Source organism: Lepisma saccharinum, chromosome 2, assembly GCF_977018435.1.
Source record: "Lepisma saccharinum chromosome 2, izLepSacc3.1, whole genome shotgun sequence".
In the NCBI taxonomy this organism is placed as follows: domain Eukaryota; kingdom Metazoa; phylum Arthropoda; class Insecta; order Zygentoma; family Lepismatidae; genus Lepisma; species Lepisma saccharinum.
This window is the reverse complement of record NC_139230.1, coordinates 201,458,115-201,484,994: the sequence shown is the minus strand read 5'-3', so window position 1 is coordinate 201,484,994 and position 26,880 is coordinate 201,458,115. Positions and strand designations below refer to the sequence as shown.

At 36.9% G+C, this 26,880-nt stretch overlaps 1 protein-coding gene across 2 annotated transcripts in view; it reads right to left on the bottom strand.

Annotated features, from left to right (window-relative positions):
* Positions 1-26,880, bottom strand: part of LOC145984265 (voltage-dependent calcium channel subunit alpha-2/delta-1-like) — a 102,337-nt gene that overhangs the window by 5,770 nt on the left and 69,687 nt on the right. For both annotated transcript variants that reach the window (XM_083117875.1, XM_083117876.1), the window contains 7 exons: positions 24,913-25,094; positions 19,125-19,269; positions 13,968-14,152; positions 9,033-9,193; positions 6,545-6,792; positions 5,631-5,923; positions 1,210-1,286 (listed from right to left, as the gene is read on the bottom strand). In XM_083117875.1, coding sequence (XP_082974001.1) covers positions 1,210-1,286; positions 5,631-5,923; positions 6,545-6,792; positions 9,033-9,193; positions 13,968-14,152; positions 19,125-19,269; positions 24,913-25,094 — 1,291 coding nt within the window. The remainder of the gene's footprint in view (positions 1-1,209; positions 1,287-5,630; positions 5,924-6,544; positions 6,793-9,032; positions 9,194-13,967; positions 14,153-19,124; positions 19,270-24,912; positions 25,095-26,880) is intronic.

The following is a 26,880-nucleotide window of genomic DNA, read 5'->3' as shown; positions in this document are numbered from 1 at the left end:
AAGATAGCCTTATTTTAGGGATGGGACAGATTAATCGGTACTCTATCAATATCGGTTGATTAGGCATATTGGTTTATTGGTAAAATTACTGATAATTTTTCTGATCTGATATATCTATAAATATCTTACAATTTAGTGCAACATTATGCCATTTTGTTATAACTTTTATGGATATAAACATATAATCTCCATTCTGTACTATTAATCAAAGAAGGAGAAAGGAAACACTCACCAGACAGTAGAAATAGTCAAAAAGATAGAAAAGATGGAACCGGAAGTTAGAGACCTGTAGAGTTGCCAGGTCTTGATCGAAGAACCTTCAACTTCTGGTTCCATCTTTTCTTCTTCAACTGACGATGCAGCTCGTGTCTGCGAAAATTTGACTATTTCTACTGTCTGGTGAGTGTTTCCTTTCTCCTTCTTTGCTTTCTATTTAGCCCTTTCGGCATTGCAAAATCTTGGTTTATCTGATAACATACATTTATTAAGGACGTCAATGAACCATTTGTAATTTTATATCGGATCGGTAGAATATCAATTATCAGTATTGGTAAATTTTGTATCGGTACTTTATCTCCACTTATTTTATTCCTGCAGGTGAACTGCTTGCTAGATATAACCACGGTGTTGTATGATTTGATATTTCATCACAAGAAGATAATTTCGTTTTACACTCTCTGCAAAACCAAATTCTCCAAGTTTTTCCGGAACCTTATTATTATTATTATTATTATTATTAAAAAAAATCCAAGCCACTCAATAATGATTACTTCCTCAGAGGGCTCCAGGATCCTCCCCCTTATTTTATCAATCTTTGCTAAAATGTTTAAACATTTTTAATGTTTTAATTCCTGGGACCCTCTGAAGACAGACCTAGAATCAAGCCTGAAAGATTCTATTGAATAAAAAGTATAGGTACAATAATCTTTTTATTATTATTTTTTTTCATTATTTTTTTTTATTTCTTGATTTTGGATTTAAAACAATCATATATTTGGGCATAAAACACATTTTTTTGTACCAAAAAAAACATGTGGCTATATTTTAGTGCACTTCAGATAGAAATAATTTTAATTCAATAATAATTTATATGCAAAGTTGTAAAAATACAACTTTTTAGCCCTAACCCTACAAGTTTCTGAATTTGGCAAAGTAAATATTTGTAGACATTTTTCACCAATAACTATCACTTGATGTCATAAAACTTACCCTTTCATCATGAGCATAGCATATATCTGGCTTTTGCCTATATGGCTTCTGAATATCACAAATATCTGGTCCTGGATCTAGAAAAGAATCAATTTATTTAGACAGCTTACCCTAAAATTCATTCTCTTACTACAAAACTATACCCTGTCCCAACTAATTGTGGAGCAGGACCACACATAGAGGCAGAGAGGAGGAGGGAAATCGAGTGGTGAAAGTGTAGTGTTGCCAACTGTATGGTCCTGTCTGTCCATGTACCGAAATTGCATGGCATGCACGGAGGTACAGTCCAGACCTTATTCCGTTCGCTAATGTATGGCTTATCAAAATTTGCACTTGCCGTTTTATCCCTAATATTTCCCTAAGAAATTCTTAAACCGAACGTACAGACCTGGAGACATTTTTTTTTTCAAAAGTTTGCAACGCTTACATAGAGAAGAAGGAAAATTGGGTAACTCCAGTTGCCCATTACGCAATCCAGTTTCTCTCACTGTTCATTTGTGGAGCCATCTCGCATCACTACTTGCGCAGAGACTTGTTCTTGTTTGCCTGGTCTACAGTTAGCTGGTACAGGGTATACAAGTCTGATGCACTTCATAAACCCAAGATAAAGTGGGAAGCATTTGTATTCCCAGACAGCGGGGAAGTTTTTTCTTCCAGACAGGTAGGACACTATCGCTGGGTACGAGCTAAGTGGTGTCTGCGATGAACAGTTTCCTCCACCTGGCGTGCTTGAAATCGCAGGCAAGCTGAAGAACTGGTTTCCGCGTGCTCCACACTCTTCTATCAAAAATTCACTAAAGGGAATATATATGGAGTAATACACATCCATATGCGTTTCGAGAGGGATGAAGTATTTATTACTTTTAAAGCACGTGTAATTATAATTTCTTTAAAAATTACGATTATAAATCAAGTCTACAGTGCGGAATGTCAAGTCAAGATTGATAACACTTCTGCCAGTAGACCAGAGAGGTGTTCAATTGCGAGCGTGAATCCTGTGAAAATGATACATTTCTATTCAATATCATCAATTTGTTTTTATATGTATTTAGAAAGGGAAATTTATAGATTACTAGTGCAGTAATTCAACAAAAGCATCATCCATGTAGAAGGAGAAGGGGTGGCAACCTGAGAAGTGCTTGTTAATTTCCATTATTTTCCCATGTCTTTTATTATGAATAGTTAAAACATAAAACTAGGAAATTATACATGAAGCATATGCACATAATCTAACAGATTATCTTAGCTAAAAGTGAAATACTTGAATATTTTCAGTTACTAACTTATCAAATTATCACAGGATTCGTTGAAAGTTTGGTTCGGTATTAGTTAACTCCTTGCTATGGGCATCTCCAGAATTTTTTGTTGGGGGGAGGGGAGTCTACTTGAACAGTAGAAATAATAACAATAATTATCATCATGGTTCAAGAAAAAGCTATAACAGTTAGACCGACATTTTACTCATCAACTTTATGTTGTTTGTCTCTCACATAATACAAAATTTTAAAAACTGAAACCATTTATTCTTGGTATAAAAGGGTAGAGAATGAAAAAAACATAACCTGGTTTCTGCATTTTGCAGTCAATATTTTTCGATCTAATGCTATTTTAAATTTGATTTTTCTTTTCAAATACTATCTAACTGAACTTTATTTCTGTTATTTACAATAAAAATAACAAACTTCATGTAACTTTGTGTGAAAGAACCCAATTTCAGGAGGCCTCGAAAGGACTTGTTCCTTACGTGAAAAAGTAACCGAGGCACAGTTTATTGTTTCATAAAGTAACTACTTACAGTTACTCAAAAAAGTACTGCTATTTGTGTCTCCTTACTTTCAAAACCTGGCTGAATTTGCTTCGATGAGAGCAAATTTCTACTAACAACCTGCACACACACCTATAAATGTTGGTCATTTTTGACATTTTCAAACACTGTGTAGATTAGATTTTTGGGGAGTTTAGAGAAGGAGACTCACAGGAGTGTTAGAATACCACTTGCGACAGGGGTGCCCTCCCCCCCAAGGCCCATGATGCACTCCCTCCCAAAAAGGTAGAACATTTCCCCCCACCCCTGTTTATGCTGAATTAATTACTCAAATTAATTTTGTCAGACAAAATTTGCAGAAAAATATAATACCAGAGGTGCAACCACAAATTTTTGTGTGGGGGGGGGCAGGTACCAGGATAAACATACCAATAATAATAATAATAACATTAATAATGGCTTTATTATTATTATTATTATTAGTATTATTATTATTATTAGGCCTACTACTACTACCAGTAGTAGTATCAAATACGTTATTATACTCATAAATTACGCAAAAAGAGAGTAGAAGTCTGTGCTAAAGCATTTGTTTGGAACAAACAATTTGAAATATTTTTTCAACACCGTTAATTTCACATTAGCTAATAATGGAAATCAAGAACACAGACTATATTTTTGAATGGCAGAAAATGAATGATAAATGCATTCTGAAGATACATGTGCAACTTTCATGTACAACATATGTTTTACACATATGCAACATGGAGCGACTAAATAGAAAATACATATGCAACAAGCTAACAGTTGTGTACGTATCAGTAGCGGCTCGTGCCTAAAATAACAGGTGAAGAAGTATATTTATAGGCAATGAAAACAAATAGTAAGTGCCAGTGCCCCCCCCCCCCCCAATTTAATACGTCTTTTTTGTCTTCATCCGTCCATCTGGAAAATGGTGTCTGCAACAAATTACACACTAAGTCATTTACTGGGTTCATTGTAGAAACCACAGCTCAACACATGAACACAACACACGATAGGAAACGCGAACCACACACGCGGAACAAGATCTCGCGAGAACGCGAAGATTTTGCCACAAGCACTGGATGCGATGTTTTCTCCGACGAGAGAACTGCTTCATCTAGAAGGCGACACCCATTCAAGGCCAACGCTAGGTGATGTCACCGTTGCCATGACAACCGGCTAAGTTTTCCGCAACCTATATAGCGGTGTTTGCTCTTGGGTTGGGACGAACTCAATACGTGCGTAGCGCCGAGCGGCGTGTTATTTGAGTATTATCGTGTGCGTTCTGCTGGGAAATAGTTAAATTTAACAAGCAAATGAAAAATGTCAATATTAATTTGAAAATTAGGTGAAAACATCTGCACTTGTTGCACTTGGCCAGCCGCCACTGGTACGTATTCAAAGCTTATTCAATACAAATATACAACACATATTTTGAAAATAAATTACATTACAAAAAAACAAGTAGAATGCGAGTGAAGCGAGCAAGATAATTTTTAGATCCAATTTTTGAAATTGAAAACAATACTGATTTAATATGGCGCAAATAATTTCACTGGATGCTATGGCATTCTCTCTTTTACAACTTTTTTTTAGATCATTCAGTGCCCATGGCCGACTCCTGCCACCCCTAGATACAGCTCTGAACTTGACGAAAACGAGAAAAGCAGATAATTCGAGCGAAGCAAGCAAGAAAATTTTACAAAATGAATATTTTTTTTGCATAAAATTTGAAATTGAAGGGGTAATTGCTCCTCTGTGCCCCCTGCAGGTGCCCTAGACCTTCAATCTTTGCCCCCCCCCCCTTTGCTACCCTAGAATTGACTTCCCTCCAAGGTTGGGGGGGGCAATGACCCCTTGCATCCCCCTGTGGTTGCGTCACTGTATAATACAGACATATTTAAGCAATATACTTATGTTTACTTTAGATACTTTAGGCTCACTGCCATTGTTAGTCAACCTTATTCTGCACAGTTTGTCTGCTCGACTAACCTTGTATTAATGCGAATACTATGCTCTCCCCCCTCCATCCAAATCGACTCTAAAGGCATAAGAGGTGGTGTTTTATTTCAACCCTATTGCCGCGATCACCCACAGGTAGGTAGAAAAACTAAACATAATAACCAAAACTAAAAATCAATAACAAGTCAATCAAACGATACGATCCCCCCCATTTTTTTGTGAAGATATATAGAATTGGTATAAAAATTTTTCCCCAAAAAAAATTCCTATGACGCAGCCGCATCATGAAACCCCCCTTTGGGCACCCCTGACTCGCGATATACTTCTTTGGCAATAAAACATTTCAAATATAGTGCGTTGTAGTTTAGATGGGGCACACAGTGCTGAAATGACAAGTCACCAATTTTGTGACCACAATAACTGAAACAAATGTAGATACTGAATATGCATTGCACATGGGGATTGTGTTAGAAACTACTGTAAAATTTTTATAATTTACTTTCCTTTTAGACATAGTAAAAATTGTAAAAATCAAAAGGCAATCCACAATAAAAAAAAAATTTCAAGATAGGATGTAAGTTGAACGTCCTAGCAATGGCAATTTGCTTCTAACTGTACAAATATCATTCCAAGTTGCAAACAAAATAAAATTGAACTGCATTCAACGTACCTTCTTCAGGCAGCTGGTTCAGAGGATGAATAAACTCACTGCAGAAGCAAGGCTTTTCTGTCACAACAAGCAACAAGTTGACCTTTCTTAGAAAAGTGACTTCCATCTGACGGGTGCAGTCATCACAAGTGAACTGCCCATGATAGTTTTTAGCTCCTCTCAAATAATACCAGGTTGACTTTGTGACGCATCCATGATTTTTCTTCAGAGCATGGCTGTCATTATAAGTTGCAGGATCCCACCCAAATTCTGTAAGAGCCTCTGTTGAAATGGGAAAACTCCATGCTAACAAACTGTAGAAGAGAGGGAGAGAGAGAACATGATAGCAGGGGTGGAAATTAGTCAAAGAGTGAAATTTACCGACTAACTCACTATGTACTGACTAATTACTAGAATGAGGATTTACATGCAAATGCAGGTTTTTATTGAAAAGGTATATTTCAAAAATTATTTTTCTTATGCATTTTGACAAAAATGTAATTGAATTAAACCACATTTACATATGTTGCATGTTTTGGAAATTTCGGCCATAAATGCATATTTTGTTTTCCGTTTCATACAGAGTCAACATTTTTTAGAATTTGTCAGGACTGTTATTTCTTTTTGTCAAATATAATATTTTGAAAATTGGGAACTAGTATGTATTTCTATTCAAAGAAATATTTCCTCAACCCAAATGTACAAAATGGGAAAACAGGAATATTATGTATTTTTACATAATATTACAGTTCAAATAATAGCATATACAATGCAAAGAAATATAATATGCAATTAAAAATGATTCAACTAGAGATGAACGTATTGAATAATTACTGTGGTTTCAGCATCAGGTATTGAATCAAATTTAATTACTAATGCTGGTAAGAATAAAGAATCATTACATAAAAATATAAACATTAACATAATATTCATACCTGGATAGAGCATATTTCATGGTATCAAATGTATGTCCAATGTTCAATAGCCAAGATGGATTCAACAAGGAAAGTGCATGCTTAAATATTGGTAATATTGATGGGAAATTCCTGTTTGCTGCTGTTGTAGTCTCCTCGCCCCTGCGGCACCATGCTTGGAAATTATAACGTACTTCAAACAGAAAGAAAGACTTGTTCACAAGTTCAGTCATTATTTGAGGATCCCCTTGTCCCAAGAAGCTTCCAGTCTGAAATTTTGAGAAAGGAAAATAGAAAATCATATTACAGGGTGGCCACTCTATGACCCTGATAAAATTCAAGTATAATTCCCGGTTTTCAAGGTGAACGTTCCAAAAACTCAAGGGCACAAGCAGATGTTTTCTCTATTTCAGCTGTACGTATTACCACCCATACACATACACACAAATATATTAACAATATAAGGGTCTTTGCGATTCCAATGTATCCAAAAACTCTAATTCCCTTAAATTAAATGGTATATATACATATTTAAAATATTTAATTTCAGGTACGGGTTTACGTTTGCCATTCCACATATTCAGACTCAAAATACATCTACAAACACAAGTCACAAATGTTATGGGATATACTAATCTACGAAAAAATTATTAAGTTTATAAGAATTCCCCACTCAAATTTATGTAATCAACTTCAAAATATCTTATGTTGCAATAATCTTTCATCTGCCAGATAAATTGTTCTACAAAGGACACTAACAAAGTAAACGAATTGAGAGAATTCTGTTTTTCTTCCTCAATAAAAATAAAGCTAAACTGAACAAGAAAAACTTGTGTTAGGGCATTTATAAATATGTATAAATTCAATGGAATTTAAGGGCTTTCCCAAAGATGCAGTGGTTGCATCATCGCCTTGTAATCAAGGGGTCCTGGGTTCGATACCTGGTGGAGGCACATAGTGGTTCGGATCCCACTTTAAACTGTAGGCCCAGTCCCAATTAGCCTTACTGTACATAAAGTGTACTTAAAACACCTACTCAATCAATCAATCAAAATCAATGGGATTTGAATTAATAAAAGTTGCAATTTTTCTAGTATTTAACATTGCCCAGTTTATTATGTTTTGTTGGCATATATCAGTTTAAACTAGGGTTGAGCTGATACCCATACCGACACCAATATTCTTACCAATTCTCACCGATACTGATATCAATGCTTGAAAATTGTAATAATAAAAAGTTGTTCAAAATATTGATAAATATTAGTGTCTAGGTATTGTATTCCAATTATCAGTATCAATTTATCAGTTTTGCTTCAAAATATTAAAAAAATTACATGCAAATATTGAAATACCTCTAATATAATCAGAAAATACAGTTTTTCCACACAATATTGGTGCAAAATAAATGGAAACTTCGAATTTTGCATAATGTCCTGGATAATTAGACTCTTGTGAAAGTGTTGCATGGCATTCTTTCAAGCCCCACGGAAGAACAAAATGCTGTAAAAGTATCAGTTGGTATCGGTAAATAAAATCAAACTCATATTTTCAGATACCGACACAACTGCTATCAGCTGATAGAGATACCTTGGCATCGGTATCGGTTCAGCCTTAATTCAAACATATTTTTGTTGTTTAAATTAATTGATTGATTGATTTGGTATTTTAAGTCCACTTTATGTGCAGTAGGGCTAATCGAGACTAGACCTACAGTTTAATGAAGTGGGATCCAAACCACTGTGTGCCCCCACCAGGTCTCGAACCTGGGACCCCTTGTGCCATTGGGGAGGCCCTATTGTCTATTATTATTGTTGTAAATATAAATGCATAATTCAATTACTCTGAATTTTAAAAAAAATGATATTTCACATCACATGTTGTCAACATTGTAAAATTAACTAAGACAATAGTCACAACATGAACCATCCTTTGGTTATCTAAATTCCAAAATTTCTAAAACTTATAAACATATTCTTGCAATATCTCATGAAAAAAAACCTCACCTATTGATTAATACAAGATACCATCACATAAATAGTGATGCAACGAAGCAGAAAGTTTACATATACTGATTGTATTCATTGATTATTTTGGAAACTGATTCTCCAATACATGCTTTTATTTCATAGGAATACAGTGCAATTTTCAATGCATGTGAGAAATAAAAATGTTATAAAATATTCTATTTATGCATTACAAATATTCTTAGATTTTACACTGGTACAGAAGCTGGCTGCTCTTCATATATGCAAGATTGAATAAAGTGAATGAAATTTGAAAGCATTACAATAAATCAATGACTCAAAAATACATTTCTTATGTTTTTCCTTACAGGAAAGCATTAGAATATTGTATTGTATTAAGCATATGAAAGTTTTGAAAAATGTACCCTCTATCATCAAACTTTCGAAAGCAAGAAATTGAATATCAGGGTCTTACCAATTCCCATGCTGGTTCCAATATTAACTTTGAAATATCTCTGAATGATAAATTAAGCAAAGAGAATTACCACAACATTTTCCTGATTAGATGAAATTATAATTCCTCCATCATCCACTAGGTAGCACACTAGAAGGTCATCAATGCCACAGTGCACCTTAGATTCAGAACTGTTTGTAGATTCAGTGAACAATTTCTTCACATAATTCTGGTCAATCTCAGCTCCAGCAACTGCAAAAACAATATCAGTCACAATATGTTTTAACACGTATTTTTGTTCTGTTTCAACAGGGTCTAAAAATGTTTAGCATAGATGTGTAGAATAGCAGTGTTGAGCGTCAGCTATTGGACGGGTCACAGGTGGCATATAGTGAAACCTCCCTCAGATATGAGGGGAAGCTGTGAATAAGGTGAAACCCCAATAAGCAACCCTGGACCAAGGCGGCAAGGCTGTCAGGGTGTGAAGGGTGTCCAGTGGCATGGACATACTCAGCAAATACCACAGATACCCATCGACAGCCTTGTGTCATGAAGAATATAAACAATGCCATAATAGTGTTTGCCCCACCCACCCCCCCCTGCCTTGTGGGCCTGGAGGGATCTAGAAAGGGTAAGGGAGTTGGAACCCCGACAGAAAAACAAGGGTGTACCTGAGAACCCACAGGTGGCAGCACCACCACCTAGGTGTAGATTTTGACAGGCCTGATTGGAGATGACGCATGCTACGAATAGGGACATTGAATATTGGAACACTGACAGGAAGGACTGAAGAAATTGTTGATCTAATGGAGAGAAGAGGAATCGACATCTTTGGAATGAGTGAAATGAAATAGAAAGGAAGAGGATTGATTGATTGATTTGGTGTTGTAAGTCCACTTTATGCACAGCAAGGCCTATCGGGACTGGACCTACAGTTTAAAGTGGGATCCGAACCACTCTGTGCCTCCAAGAAAGGTAGAGGACAAATGAAATTTAGGAAAGACTATAAACTGTACTGGGCAGGTACTGAAGAGGGCAGGAGAAGTGGGGTTGGATTTGTAGTCAGAAGTGGGATAAGTGAGGAAGTAGAAAGGGTAAATGATGACAGAATAATAAAACTAAAAATGAATGTAAGAGGGAAAGTAATAGAAATAATTCAAGTGTATGCTCCACAAACAGGATGTACAAGGGAGGAGAAAGAAGAATTTGAAGAAGACTTGGAAGAACATGTAGGAAAAGAATGGCAAATTGTGATTTTAATGCACAAGTGTACGACCCTCCCATAGGAGGGATAGAAATGCTATATTCATTAAAAAGTAACAATTTTTAGGCAAACAGTAGCCATCTTGGAAACAAGAAAACATGTGCTCCAAACCATATATTTGCTAAATCCCTTATTTTTTATTAAATATAAAAGATAACATTTGTGCATAGGTAAAATAATGCCTAAATCATGAAAAGTTAACTCATTTTTAATTATCTGGCATAAATAGGCCAGAAAAAAGTGAAAAAATACCTTTGTTTACATTTTACATCCAGGTATTTTTCACAACCACCTGCTAATTCTGCCATCTGGTGGGAGGAATTGGAACCCCTTCCACAGACCAGCAAAAGCCACATGTAACCTCAGCCAGCCAATGAGAGGCTTCCAAGGCTGTGACGTCACAGAGAAAGTGGCTAGATGCTTTATTATCTTTTGAGCTTGACGCCCAAGCTCACTTGTGTTATTTACCTGCTTGAGAACAGGTTGTAGGCTGTGCTGCCAGTCAAACCCAGTGTGTTAGTGGCCACGTGGCCCGGGAACAATGCATTTACACAGGGAATAGGCACCCAATGTCCATATAAAGTTTAATATGGACCAGGATGAGTGCTAACATTGTGGAAATGGAAGCCAATGCCTCACTAGGAATTCTCAGTGCGGTTTTCACCGGTTTAGTGAAATCCGTGTGTCCCATATCAAAATATGGAAATCCAGGGTGCATGGTATGCTAAATGGAACCATTGGAGCATCCCCCAAGAATCCATCAGCATCCATAGTTGTATTCATCAATCCTCCTTTGGAAAGTCAGGAAAGTGCATCTATTATCTCCCAAGTTCTTTGTCACCTGAAGGAAGTAGGCCAATATCACCGACATTCCAGGAAAATACCCCTCCTTTTGTTTTTGTGCCCCATCAAGTGCCAAATATTGGGATGTGGCATGTGAGTGTCAAAAAGTGTGTGGCCCCCAGGTACGAGAGGTAATATAATTAAATGGCTGTTATGTTATGTAAGTACCAATTCTTTCTTGTATATTGTTTTGTTTCCTTTGTGTTATGATGGTGTCCATGTCTGGTGATGGCCATGACACCGATTGTGTCATTTATTGAATAAATGTGTTGTTTCAGTGTAATCGACCTTAGTATCATTGACGTGAGCTGTAAGACTACAAAGCCCCTCTACCTACCGGTTATAGAAGTTAGGCAAAAAATTTGTCTGTTGGCTAACGGGTCTTCCACGGAACACCACATGCAGCAGATAAGATTTAAAACAGAATTAGTACAGGCAGCCAAAAAGGTATGTGAAACTACAAGCATGAAAATAAAGAAGAAAGAAACACCATGGTGGAATGAAAGTACTAGAGAGGCAGTGAGAAACAAAAATGATGCACTTAGAAAATGGTTTAAATTTAAATCACAAAATGCACAAAAAGAGTACGTTGAAAAGAAGAAAGAGGCAAGAACAGTAGTAAAGGAGGAAAAAAGAAAGTGGATGGAAGAATGAGCCAAAGTGCTAGAAGAAGATGTGGATGGGAACGAGAAAGTATTATATGGATTAGTCAGAGAAAGGTTAAGAGAAAGATGAGACAGCTGTAAACTAAGCGATGAAAGAGGAAATGTTGTAGAAAAGGATGAAGAAAAAAGGAGAATGTGGAGAAATCATTTAAAGAAATTACTGAATGTGAAAAAAGGAAATGAACATAAAGAAGTGAAGGAAAAAGAAAACAGGAAGGAAAAAATGAATCTCACGTGGAAAGAAGTGAAGGAAGCACTGAAGAGAATGAAAAGCGGTAGAGCACCTGAAGTAGATGAAGTGCCAGTGGAAATGATACTAGGAGCAGGAGTGATTGGTGTGCAGTGGCTGTACAGTGTGTTGAAAACAGTGTAGCAAGAGAGAGAAGTGCCAAGAGATTGGACAAAGGTACTAATAGTTCCCATATTCAAGATGGAGGACAGAAAGGAATGTAAAAACTACAGAGGAATAACACTACTGTGCCACTCAGCAAAGGTTTTATGAGAAAATATTACAGAAAAGAATAAGGGAAGTAACAGAGCTGAACATGAGAAAGGAACAATATGGATTTAGAAGAGGCAGATCAACAGTAGATCTGATATTCACCATAAGGCACAGGGAAGGCACTACGAGTATGGAAATGATTTGATTATGGCATTCCTAGATATAGAAAAGGTATATGATAGCATGGACAGAACAAAAATTTGGAAGGCTCTAAGAGAGAAAGGAGTCGAGGATGAAATAGTGTGCACACTGCAGAGCACATACAAGGCCAAGCAGAGCTGTGTGAAGACACCAGTGGGAAGAACAGGATGGATCAGTGTAAGTAATGGACCAAAACAGGGAAGTGCTCTTTCCCCACTGCTCTTCATAATTACAATGGATGCAATTAACAACGAGGTGGGGAAGAAGATAGGAGAGGAAGAGATGAAGGCCCTGTTTTTCGCTGATGACTTAGTAATAAGGGGAAGAAGGGAAGAAGAAGTACAGAGACAGCTTGATAGTTGGAACGAGGAAATCAGAGGAGCAGGAATAAAATTCAGTGCAGAAAAGAGCGAGGTGATAATAACAACAAGAAACAGAGCCAGAAATGAACCAAAAATAAAGATGGACACTGAAGAGTTGAGGGCAGTGGAGAGCTTCAAATATCTAGGAAGCATAATTGAGAGAAGTGGAAGAATAGATGAGGAGGTAAACAGAAGAGGACAAATGGGTGATGGACTACATCAAGGCATTCAAAGATTAATATGGAACAGGGATGTACCTATGAAATGCAAGAAGATAATATACAACACATACTATGTGTCAATAATTACGTACAGAGCACAGACTTGGACAATGACAGAGAGAGACAAAAGAAAGAAGCAGACAGTGGAGATGAAATTTTTAAGGAGTATATTGGGGAAGACTAGAAGCGATAGAATAAGAAATGAGGAGATCCGACAGACAGTGGGGGTGGTGAAGCTTCAGGACAGGATAGATCAGGCACAGATGAGATGGTTCGGACACATGAAGAGGATGGATGCAGAAAGACTACCAGTAAGAGCTTACAATGCACAAGGAGTGGGAATAAGGCCAAGGGAGAGACCAAGATGTAGGTGGAAAGAGCAGATAGTGGAGAGTGTTAAGAGAAGAGAACAAGATTGAAAGAGAGTGGAAAGAAAGGAGTGGTGGAAGACCATGAAAAAATGGAGAGTCTTGACTTCTATGCTAACCCAGCCACAGGCAGGAAACGGCGAAGGATGATGATGATGTTGTAGAATAGACATAAAAATGTTTCCCCCAAACGTCAGTCCATTCTAGATTGTGACTTTCTAATTCTCATACTTAAACATTTTAAAGGTTTTGTCTAATCATAGCACAAATGTTTGTTTGAGGTTTTACATAACTGGATAAAGTATTTTCTAATTAAACATTCTCAATATACTATTTTGATGTTTCCTATTCCTACTTAGAAACATTAATATTTCATTGCTATATAACTATTATTTCTTACCTAGACTTTGCCATAGCTTACATGTAGTACTTTCACCTTCGAAGCTAAATTTAATAAATTAAATGTTTGAAGATCACGTTTCATAGCTTATCTTAGTTGGATTAATGGCTTTCTTGCATATAAAAAAAAACTCTCCTGAGAAAAATGGGCTGGCAACTGAATTACTTTTAGTTTTATCAACCCCTGCATATGAAACATCGAAGCCATGAACAAAAAAAAACAAACAGCCCCTAATATGTAATGTAATAGAATCAAATTACCAGCAGCTACAGCAGTTTCCTCAGCTTTAGAAACAGACACCCTAGATGAAATGGCTATTGATGTTACTGTAGTTCCATTTCTACTAGTTTCAACTGTTGAAAAGACATATCCCTTTTTCTGTGATGTTCTCTGATAGATAACATTCTTGTAGGGATCTTTATTACTACGATAATGATTGGCTTCACTGAAAATAGAAATTTAAACTTAATTAATTCTTTAGTCAAAAAATAAATATATTCTCATTACAAATCTTAACATGTTGCATCAGAATAGCACCAACTCACTACATGTGTCTGAAAGCCCATATTTCTAAATGATATTTCAGAAATGTTGCTTGTTTAAACTATAGTACGACTGTTAAAAATAGAAAAGCAGTAATCTGTGTATTTGCAAGATGTGAATATTCTGTGTATTATTTTTGGCAGGACATTATTCTGTGACCGGCAAGAGAAATGTCATGTACTGGATGTCTGTGTGTGTGTGATTAAACCTTAATTTACTTATATTGGCATTTTGTTTCTAACATTTGGCGACCATTGACAGGACTGGGATACTTTGTGCAACACAAAGATTGAGATGCCATGGAAAAGATAAGTAAATTAAGAACAGTAACAAGATCGTCGTTTACGTGCGTAGCGAAGAACATTGAAGCAGCGTGATTGCCCAGATTTAGTGGAAGTGCAAAATAATTTCAGTTTGTTGGAAGATACATTCGGCAAATTACAAGATCTTGACACACAGTACAGTGATTTGTTGATGGACTACGATATCAAAGAAGAAGATTTGATCGTCAAAGCAGAAAATTCAGATAAGTATGCATGTAGCTTTTATCGAATCAAGACTACGGCGGAACAGTTATTAAGTAAGCAGGTGTTGAACAATGGTAATGACACAGTTAGTGTGACATCGCTAAACTGCAAATGAAAGATCAAATTACCGGTAATGGAACTTAAAAAAATTGATGGTAACGTGAAGAACTGGTTACCCCTCTGGAGCCAATTCAAGCGATTTGACAAAGACTAGGACATTGTTAATTGTGATAAACTTCAAAACCTTGTACAGGCAATTGAGTTGGAATGAAGAAGTACCTGAAGAAATGGGGAGAAAATTCAGACAGTGGGTTGAAGAATTACATATAGCTTCGGTAACCAAATCATTGGACATTGGAGACATACCAATTTATTTTTAGACAGATTCGACTACAGTTCTTGCATGGATTAGACGCAATGATGCATGGAACACCTTTGTAGGAAATCGTGTGCGTGAAATAAGAATGATGAGTAAGAGAGAATCTTGGAATTATGTATCAGGTATTATGAACTGTGCTGATCTTTCTTCGAGAGGGTGTTCACCCAAACGGTTAATGAAATCAAGATGGTGGGAAGGTCCATTGTGGTTAAAAGAAGCTAAGAGTGAATGGCCTGAACAAAGGTATACATGTCAAGAAGAAATTATTACCCAAGAGAAGAAGAAGACAATTGTATCTAGTTTAGCTAATATTAAAGAAAGGGATGACTGGTACTATCACAGATTTTCCAGATATGAACAGATTGTTCGACTGATAGGGTGGATCAGAAGATTCATTTTTAATTGGCGTCATCCAAAGAACCATAGGACAGCAGAATTGTCAATAGAAGAGGTAAATGCTGCTGAAAAGGTAGTCATTCGACTTGTACAAAGAGATTCTTATGATGGTGTGGAAGACAAGCTGAAATGTTTGTGTCCATTTGAAGACAAGGAACAAATCATAAGACTGAAAACTAAAATCCTAGAGCTTACAGATAAAGAAACATTTTGGTGTCCGGCTGTCTTGCCAAGCTCACATCCAACTGTGAAGAGGCTTATTTATCATAAACATATTGAAGCTTGTCATGCAGGTATACAAGGTCTGATGAGTACTCTTAGAGAACAGTTTTGGATATTGAAAGGCAGAAAAACTATTCATTCTGTGGTGAAGGGTTGCGTGATTTGTCCGAGACATAATGCTAAAAGAAAGGAAGTAATGCCGGTGTCTTTACCTGAACATCAAGTCAGAGATGTAGCAGTATTTGAAATAACAGGAGTGGATCTAGCTGGACCTGTTATACTTCAAAGTGGAGAAAAGGCTTGGATTTGCATATTTACTTGTACTGTTTATAGAGCTGTACATTTAGAGTTAACTTCTGGCTTATGATCTGGAGATTTTATTCAGTCATTTCGAAGATTCATTGCTCGACGAGGTAGACCACTAGTTGTTTACAGTGACAGTGGGACAAATTTTGTAGGCACTGAGAATTTGTTGAGCAAGCTAGAATGGGAAGATGTAGTTGTTTTTGCAATGGTCAAGCGCATTCAGTGGAGATTCAATCCACCCACAGTTGTCTGGTGGGGAGGATGGTAGTAGTGTTTGATCAGAGTCATGAAGCAACTATTGAAAAAAAATTTAGGGAAAGCTTCACTGACCTATGAGGAATTTATTACTGTGCTATGTGATTATGAAGCTGTCATGAATGCTCGACCACTAACCTACATATCTGAAGATAATTCAGACCTTGAGCCCTTGACACCCTCCATGATTCTACAACAGATCAGAGAAGTAGGAATGTCTGACCTTGATGAGATACAGAAGGTAAATCTACATAAACGGTGGAAGTATTGTTGAAGAATCCATGAGACACTAAGATGTAGATTTCACAGTGAATACTTGGGTCAGTTAGTGCAACATTGGAATGCAAAAAGGCCTTGTAGAGAAGTGAAGCTTGGCAAAGTGGTTCTTGTAGGTAATGACAATTTTAAAGGAAAAGACAGTACCTGAAAAGGAAAGTGCTCCGAGGGTCACCACCACTTGACTGGGAAGAAGAGTGAAGCCTCCACAGAAGCCGAGTTTGTTAGTACAAAACTCATGTTATGAACACTATTGATTGTGTAGAGTCACTAATTGTCTTTGCGTGACTCTAGGTGGGAGAATGTTAGAAATAGAAAAGCAGTAGATGTGAGTAATCTGTGTATTTTCTGGATGTGAATATCTTGTGTATTATTTTTGGCAGGACATTATTCTGTAACCGGCAAGAGAAATGTCCTGTACTGGATGTCTGTGTGTGTGCGATTAAACCTTAATTTACTTATATTGGCATTTTGTTTCTAACGATGACAGTGGTTCAGCATTTTCTTAGAATGGCAGTGAAACAAATTGACCTCTAGCTGAGGGATGGGAGATATATCTCCCACCACCATGTGGCAGCAATTAACATGTCATTTCTTAAAAACTACACAAGATATTTCAGTTCTGTCTTTCTTGTTCATTAGTATGCATATAAAGGTATGACATACTCAAATTACAAAACAATATATCTGTTGTTACTATTGAAATTCTGGGTATTGTTTCCGTAAGCTGTCAACATGGTCACTCTTATACATTGTTATTCTTTTTTACACAAGTAGTGCCGGATCCTGTGGCCGAGCGGTTAGCACATCACGCTGTGACGCCAAGGGTCCCGGGTTCGAATCCCGCTCGGGCATGGTTGTTTGTGAATGTCCATTCATCAATTTCATCATTTCATCACTCATCCCCATCTTCGCAAATTAGCCAAGAGGCACAAAACACGAAGTAAAATAAAGTAAATCAATAACAATAACAATTACACAAGTAGTATCAGCCTGTTTTCAATGAAACTTCGCACGGTGGTAGGAATATATCACTGCTACATACTACATTCTTTTCATTCACCTCAGTCTATGGTGGGGGCTACAGGGTGTATCATATGCCAATTCTTTTTAAAATTCATTTTTTTCTTCTCCTTCCCAACATTCATTATTGGGAGGCACAATGTATAAATTTTACCTCTACTAAAAGCTCTGTCTTTAAGAAAGAAAACAAAACCAATGTCACCTCTCTATGACAATTAGTTCTCAAGCTATGATTCCTTTTTGTACTTCACAGCAATTTTGAACAGCGTGCACTTAAAAATGTCCCATCCAAAGAGGCTATCCGGACACGCAAGGCTCTGTCTGCCAAAGATTAAATTTAAATTTCTTTGAAATTTTGTTTTAAGTCCACTTTATGCACAGATAGGCTAATCTGGACTGGACCTATAATTTAAAGTGGGATCCAAACTACTGTCTATACCTCTACTGGGTATTGAACATGGGACTCCTTGATTACAAGGTGATGACGTTAGCACTATGCCAACAGAGGCACTGGAACAAATTAAGAAAACTTAGTCACTAGATAATTAAGCAGCTGTGTATTGTCAAGTTTGTTCCAGTGACTATTTGAACAAACGGGCTGTACAAGTTTCCCTACACAGTCTGAATATGAATAGGACCTCTTTGTTGGCATAGCAGAAATGCTGTACCTTCTAACCAAGGGGCCCTGGGTTTGATCCCTGGTTAAGGCACAATGTATAGTGGTTAGGGTACCATTTTAAACTCAAGGTCCACAAGGTGAAGAAGAAAATTCTATTTGCTTGAAAGCAAGGAATCACCTAAGAACTCAATATATGGTCCATTTGTATCTTGTATTTTTCTTGCTTTGTCATTTTTCTGACTCTTTTTAGGAGTTGAACCCAAAACATACAGTGGTCAGAACATGAATTGACCACTCAATGTGGTCAAACTCATGGCCACTAACTTTATAGCATGTTATATTGACTACTACACCACAAAAGCTGACTTGAATAAAATAATCATAATTAGAGGTTATAAAAATTTGATAATTATATTAGTTCTCCCAAATGAGCCATGGTTGTCTGGTCAATAGGGCTTCCGACTGCCACCCAGGAGACCCAGTTTCGATTCACAGGGTGGGTGATCTAAGGTCGAAATTTATCCGACCTTGTCCCCACATAAAGTGGCTCTGGGGCTCACCCAGCCTCAAATCAATGGGTACCTGGGAGAAACCCTGGTGGTAAAGGCAGCCAGAGTATGGTGCTGATCACATCACCTCCAAAATCCCTTAAAATGTGCCATCATGGCAAGGTACTACATGAATGAGGAACTTTACCTAATAATTCTCCCAATCAATGCACATGTTAAACATAATTAGAAGCACAAGGCACGTTCTCTTATCAAATTATACAATATCTTAACACTTACATATAAGGTATATGCAAAGAATAAAGAAACTTAAAATCTTTGAGAGAAAATAATAAAATTATAACCGAAACAAAAGTCCATACCTTGCAGGGTAAACCAAAGTAAGACCTCCATCAGTAAATACAAAGCTGTTGTAAATATAGCTATGTGGATTTTGTTCCCAAAGGTTCCAGACTTTCCTTGTGTTCCTAACATCCAACAGTAGTTGTTGCATCAAATCCCTCTTACCTGAAAAGAATGACATAATTCAGTGAAATTATGACTGAGATAACCCTTAGTTAGGTGCATGAGGTACCTGTGTCCTCCATTGATATTCAGTGTGAGATTGCAACACTGTGAACTACACTGCACGTGAGTGCTTTTGTGTAGCTGAATGTTCTTTCTTTGACTTTGTTTTAAGTTCTGCTGCACGTCTAAGCCATGTAATATTACAAACTTAATGTCAGTCACGTGCTTGGGGTATAGTTGTTCCCCAGGTGCCCAAATGTGGATCAAGAAAAATATCAAAGCGTTGAAAGGCAAGGCACAGAGCATATTCCTATGTTGTGTGGAAGTGGGTTAGTGAGGAAGGGGAGGACACATAGCAATATATTTAGTGATGAAAGTGATTGCTTGACTGAAAGTTAACATGACACCACTTCGGTTGTTATGTATTTAGGTCCATGGGAGACAACTATACAAGCATGTGACTGAAGTTAACTATATAATAGGAATGGGACCGATTAATCAGTACTCTATCGGTATCTGCCGAAATTGGTGAATCAGTTTATCGGTATAATTACCGATTATTTTACCGATCCGATATATCAATAAATATCTTATAATTTGGTGCAAAATTCTACCATTTTATTGTAATTTTTGTGGATAATCTTCATGCCCTACTTTCTAATAAAGTAAATGTCTAAATATTCATCCTTTTGCACTGCAGTCACCTTGAAACACACATTTATTAAGGAGATCAATGAACATGTCAGGTTCTTCAAGGACTATTTCTAATTTTATATCAGATCGGTAAAATATCGGTTATTGGTATCGGTAAGTTTTATATCGGTATTTTATCGGTATCAGCCAAAATTTCATATCAGCCCATCCCTACTATATAATATTGTCATTTAGATAGTGCACCAGAAAATTTGCAGTGATCATAAAAGAAATACAAAGAAAGAACGTTCAGCAAACTTGTATAATTCATGGTCTATTTCACACCTTAAAGATAGTTAAAGTGTTGGGGGGGAGAGGTGTACCCATGTGCCTAAGTTTATTATATAAAAAATGATGCACGTAACAGAGGGTTAATACTGACATCTCTCCTTAAGTGTCATGAATAGAATTTCTTTGGTTGGTTCTTCGCACTGGTTGCACAATGAACTCCTAAGCAGATTTGTTCACATTATAACACATCAATCACATATTTATGGTGAAAAAAGATCAATATATTTGTACCAAAACTAGGCAAATTTCAGGGTCAAAAAGCAGTTATAAAATGACATTTTGGTATTAAAATGATGACTATAATCCTAAATTTGATACAAGAACTACACTTATTACACACAATAAACATTTCCTAATAGCGCATTAAGTATTAACGATAGTAAGTTTATTCCAGAGTCCATTTATGCTTCTGAAATATTTACAGCAGAAATAATCAATTCTCCATTAATTTTGCATAACTCACAGGAGAATACCGACCTCATAATGTGTTGCGTAAAAAAAAAAGTAAAGTGTTCCCCTGTGCTTAGCACCACGCCATGAAGGCATATAGAAGGTGTGGGGGTAAAGCCCAACACTTTCTTGATCCGATCGTGAGTGGGGGTGATGTGATCAGCACCACGCCCCTGACCACCTTTACCCCCCAGATTTCCGCAGGTACCCATGTTATTCGATGCTGGGTGGGCACCGGGGCCGCTTCCAACGTTAGAAAAGTTCCCGGATTTGAACCGGCCGGGGATCGAACCCGGGACCTTTCGCATGGTAGTCAGATGCGTTACCGACTGAACCACCGTGGCCAAGTGTTGCGTAGGTAAATAAAATTTGGATTTCATGTTTAAGAGTTGACTTTGCATCTTGCAGTTCATTTCACATCATTCACCAGGTTAGGTTAGGTTAGGTTAGGATAGGATAGGATAGGATAGGCATTTCAATTCACACAGATCTGGGGTGTAGTTAGCATAAACAATTGTGGTTAACATGTAGGGAAATACAATACTACAGACATGCAATGATTCAATAACCTATTCCTAAACAGAGAGACAGACCAAGGCTCTGAAACATCAGAATTAAGACTAGTACATATCAGTATTGTCCTGCACCATGGCTGTGCAGTCTAAGCCAAGCATCAAGCTAACTTTGCAGCAGGTTTTATGTATCAATCCACGCAAAAACTAAGCTCAGAATCTTCCATGTCAGTCTTGCCTCAACCGCCAAGCTGTTTAGATCACACACACACAGAGAAAATCTGCAGTATTGCCAACCACACAACACATCAAAACCTGCACATGCATGTCAAGCGGAATGTATTTTTGCTTCTTTTGTCTCAATTTATAAAGTACTTTCTGTGCACAGATTATGAAATAAATGTGTCATTACTTAATATAAATCTCAAAATATCTTCGAAACATTAGGGCATGTGTATGTCGAGCGCAATACATATCCCAGTTGGTGAATCTGCGGATCCAAGTTCGTCTGCACAGTGATTGCAACTGATCAAATCCATACCTGCTAATGGATGTATTATTTTGTCTGTATATTACAAATTATATAACTGTTTTCTTGCAAGTATGCAGTAAACCCATGATTTTATGTGCACTTTTATTACCAAAAGCCTGTATTTAGATAAAGAGTCATTCCATGCGAAATCAACACACCCTTTGACCTGACCATCTCCGATTTTCATGAAATTTAGGTAGTTGAAACTATGCATGGAACTTAGTAACTATGAAAATTTTTAGTCTTGTGCGTCTTGTAATTGTTAAATTATTCAAGGTCAAAGTTAGCAGAAATTGCCCTTTTTGAGCCCGCTTAGCTATACTAAATCTGCTGTAACTCCGCCCCTATTTCGCCTAAGAAGCTCAAATAAAGCTTATTGTACAGGGAATTGAATAAGCTTTCCAGTGATATATAACAAGCCTACCTTTGGATAAAAATATAATTTTGTCATGCGACCTTGACTTTTGACCTTGAATATCTCAAAACATGTCATCACCAAAAATCGTGAAAAAAAATATATTTGGTCCCTCATTCCATACTATAAAACATATCAAAAAATCATTCTGGGACTGCAATGGGATCAGAAGATACAAAATAATATGTGTAACTATGTGACTGATAAAAGCCCCATTACATGAACTATGAAGAGTCAAATGTCCCTTAACACTCCCTACAAAATGTGAAGGAGTTATCCTGGGTATAATTGGTCATGAAAGAAATAGGTTAGGCACAGGGAGATCCCTAGCCGTGTGTGTCAAGTGCAGATCCGGCATATTGTTGACCGCCATATTGAATTCAACGCAAAAATTTCAAAGGAAAGGGGGTGATGTGATATATCAAATGAGGCTAGAATTTCACGAGAAATGAAGTGACGAAGGATTTTCCAACGTATCTTACGCCAGCAAAAAGTTATACACATATCTTTCACTTATGATATATGCACATTATAATATTGTCAATGTTCCTGTGAGCACACTCGTTGACGTCTCTCCCACTCGCATAGAACATTTGGCAATGTAGCATGTGAAACAACATCACAAGCAGCAACTATGCCTTCTCTCAGATGGTCAATATCAGGGACTTTTAGTGCATGCACCATTCTCTTCAAATGTTTCTGAAGGTAAAAGTCCTCCTAAGATGTTAGATCTGGGGAATGTGCAGGCCTTTTAATAGATCCCCGTGTGCCCATCAATCTACCTAGAAAATTACCATAAGAAATTGCAAAAATGTCCACATAGTGTGGTCACACTCTGTCCTGTTTCAAAACTCTCGAAAAGTGCCATATCCCGTAAGCAAGGGTGAAAAAACCTGTTCACTTAACAAATCCAAGAAGCCCTCACCATTTAAGGTTCCGTTGTTGAATATGAACCAACCATTTCCGTTCGCCATACATTATACCACATAATTAGCTTACCAGCAACAACCATTCGACTGAGCAAATCACAGGTATTGCATATTACTTTTATTAATTTCACCGTGAACATAAAAATTAGCCTCGTCAATGAAGAATTTTTCATTCCAAAGGAAGTGTCACTTAATTGTTTGAGATACTTTTCCCAATATTCTTCACTATTCAACTATTTGGTGAATGTAGCTGATTAAAATCATATGCAATGGTGCGTATACTTCTTTCTCTCCCAAGATGTCAGCGTGATCTCGATGAGTTCCTAACACGTTAGGAGCATTCCAATGCTTTGTTTTTAACACCTCGAAAAGGAGAAAATGGTTACAAGCATGCAGTAATAAATTTTTGCTGGTTAAATATATGTTGGATAAACCTTCGTCACTTCATTTCTCGTGAAATTCTAGCCTCATTTGATATATCACATCACCCCCTTTCCTTTGAAATTTTTGCGTTGAATTCAATATGGCGGTCAACAATATGCCGGATCTGCACTTGACACACACGGCTAGGGATCTCCCTGTGCCTAACCTATTTCTTTCATGACCAATTATACCCAGGATAACTCCTTCACATTTTGTAGGGAGTGTTAAGGGACATTTGACTCTTCATAGTTCATGTAATGGGGCTTTTATCAGTCACATAGTTACACATATTATTTTGTATCTTCTGATCCCATTGCAGTCCCAGAATGATTTTTTGATATGTTTTATAGTATGGTATCAGGGACCAAATATATTTTTTTCACGATTTTTGGTGATGACATGTTTTGAGATATTCAAGGTCAAAAGTCAAGGTCACGTGACAAAATTATATTTTTATCCAAAGGTAGGTTTGTTATATATCACTGGAAAGCTTTTTCAATTCCTTGTACAATAAGCTTTATTTGAGCTTTCTAGGCAGAATTGTGGAGGAGTTACAGCAGATTTAGTATAGCTAAGCGGGCTCAAAAAAGGCAATTTCTGCAAACTTTGACCTTGAATAATTTAACAATTACAAGATGCACGAGACTAAAAATTTTCATAGTTACTAAGTTCCATGCATAGTTTCAACTCCTCAAGTTTCATGAAAATCGGAGATGGTCAGGTTAAAAATTGCACATATCTGCGTTGATTTGGCATGGAATGACTCTAAAGCATCAGTCAAACCACGTGCCAAATTTTCACAAAGGTAATATGTTCACTGTTTTGACATGTACCTTCATATCCTCAAGCTTTCACATCATATGGCTTCTTCGGGACAGTGGACAAGATTTAGGTTAAAACATGATAAAATGTAGGTTGTTAAGAGGTTACAAAGGTAGTCACAAGTTATCCTGTCACGCTGTGGCTGGCAACTGGAAAGCCTTAATTTTTACTTCTGACTACTGTTTTACCATTTTTAACAATGTTTTATCATGTTTTTCCTACATCCTTTTCATCTTCCCGAAGAAACCACATGATGTGATGAAAGTTGAAACAAGTAAAAGCTCATGCCAAAACAGTGAATGTTATCCTTGTAAAACTGGGTTTCTCTACTTATGACACAACAAGTGATCATGAAAACAAACTGCTACATTAGCAAACTTACTTTCTACGAAGAATTTACCATTACATTCTATTTCAAATGTGGATTTTTTAATTACTGAATTTTAGAATTGTGTCTAACAAGAGATTAGGTGTCTACCAAATGCATATCAGTAATAAACAAGTGTAGACCACCTGGATATGATTAGAAATCAAAACTGTTCAAAAATAGTTACATAAAATAAAAATAATACTTACATGATTTGTGATTTTCTGCTATTTTTTTAGATACTTCTTCAACAATATCATCTTCATCACCACCACAATATTTCCAGGGAGCAAGCAGTGCTCCTTGTGGATTAACAATACGAAGACCGTCTTTTGAATCCTGATTTGAAACCTGAATAATTGTGTGGTTCACTGGAACTGCTAAGGCCAATCTATTACGAAAAAATTACATTACAATATATGATTACAAAAAAGTTCATATTCACGGAATACAATGTAAAATTAACCAAGATATAGTCACAGTCATTTTGTGATCTTCTACTGGCATGATTTCAGATAAAATTTTTATAACTTTTAATCAATTTTATATAAATTTTATCCACGTTGTGTTCTTTTACCATGTCTTGCTCATAACTTTCCAATCCAGAAGGAAGAATCAAGGTTGATCCAAAATTATGAGTGTGTGTTATGATTAGAATGCTGATTTTTAGGTTCTAAAAAGTGTGCTTTTAGGTTCCTAATAGGCTCTAAAAATCCTAAAATAGGTTCTAAAAGTCCTAAAATAGGTCCTAAAAATCATAGCTTAGGCTCAAAAAATCCTGAAGTAGGTTAAAAAAAACTTAAAATAGTTCAAAATTCCTGAAAAATACTGATTAGGTATAGTCACCGGCAATGAAAATGAGACATCTATATCCTGAAATATGCACTATCTTGCATAACGTTATGTGTAATGCCTAACCCTACGACGATGACACAACTTACCATTGGAAATTTGCTATTAAAATAAACTCTTAGCTGTATAGTTGAAAAATTAACATTACAATGTGTTATTTCACATTGTGGCATTAACCCCACACCCCCTATACACCTTCATGGAGTGGTGCTAAGCACAGGGGAGCACTTTACCTTTTTATGTGTTATTTCACACTTCGTGTTTTCTTCAAAAACGAAATATACATGCCTCTAATTATTGAATATAAATTTTGTTATTTAATGGTGGTCAAGTCGGTAGTGCATCTGACTGCCATACAGGAGACCGACCTGGTTTCGATACCCAGGGTGGGTGTTCTAAGGTCGGAAATTTTCCAGCCTTCTCCCACATAAAGTGGCTCTCGGGCTCCCAGCGTCAAATCAATGGGTACCTGAGGGCAACCCTGGGGGGGAAGGAAGCCAGAGCATGGTGCTGATCACATCACCTCCAAAATGCCGAGATCAAGAATGTGTGAGGCCCCTACCCCCACATATCCCCTAAATGTGCCTTCATGGCATGGTGCTATATGCACGGGGAACTTTACCTTTATTTAACGTCACCCTGCCTACTGTTTGGCTAATTGTGACAATGAAGATGAATGATGATTATATGAAATTGGTGAAGGGGTACAACAAACAGCCATGGCCAGGCTGAGACGACAACTTCAGTGGCGAGATTGAAAGTCAACCACTTAATGCGCTCAGCTACTGAGCTGACGGGTACTGTGATTATTTTCTTGGTTAATTTTACAATCTATGATCTCTTTAAATTAGTACTTCTAACAAGAACAAATCATGAGATTGAACTCAAAGTTCTGAATAAAACTTATATTATTTGATTCAAAATTCAAAGCTACAGAGTGTACCAAAATAATATTTACACTCTTTAAATTTTAATAACAGAGAAACTATTAAACATGACTTGACTGGTCTTTTGCATTTCAAGCTGCGATGTCTATGTTGAGCACATGTGAGAGCATATAGGCCTTCTTTTGTTTTTAGTCCTGTCACAGCCTGCCAAGAGTGTACACAAAATGGCAGAGGTGAGAAATTTTTCTTTCGAGAAATGTAAGAAGTCAAATATCCATTCAGATCTCCTGATTTAACACAGTTAAGTTACTACCTGTGGGGAACTGTGATGAATGGTGTGTACGTCACAAAGCCAGAGACACTGAGTGACGCGAGACATGCAACTGAGACAACCTATGCTTCCCTTCCCGCAGAAACCGTATCTGTTGTTTATCAATC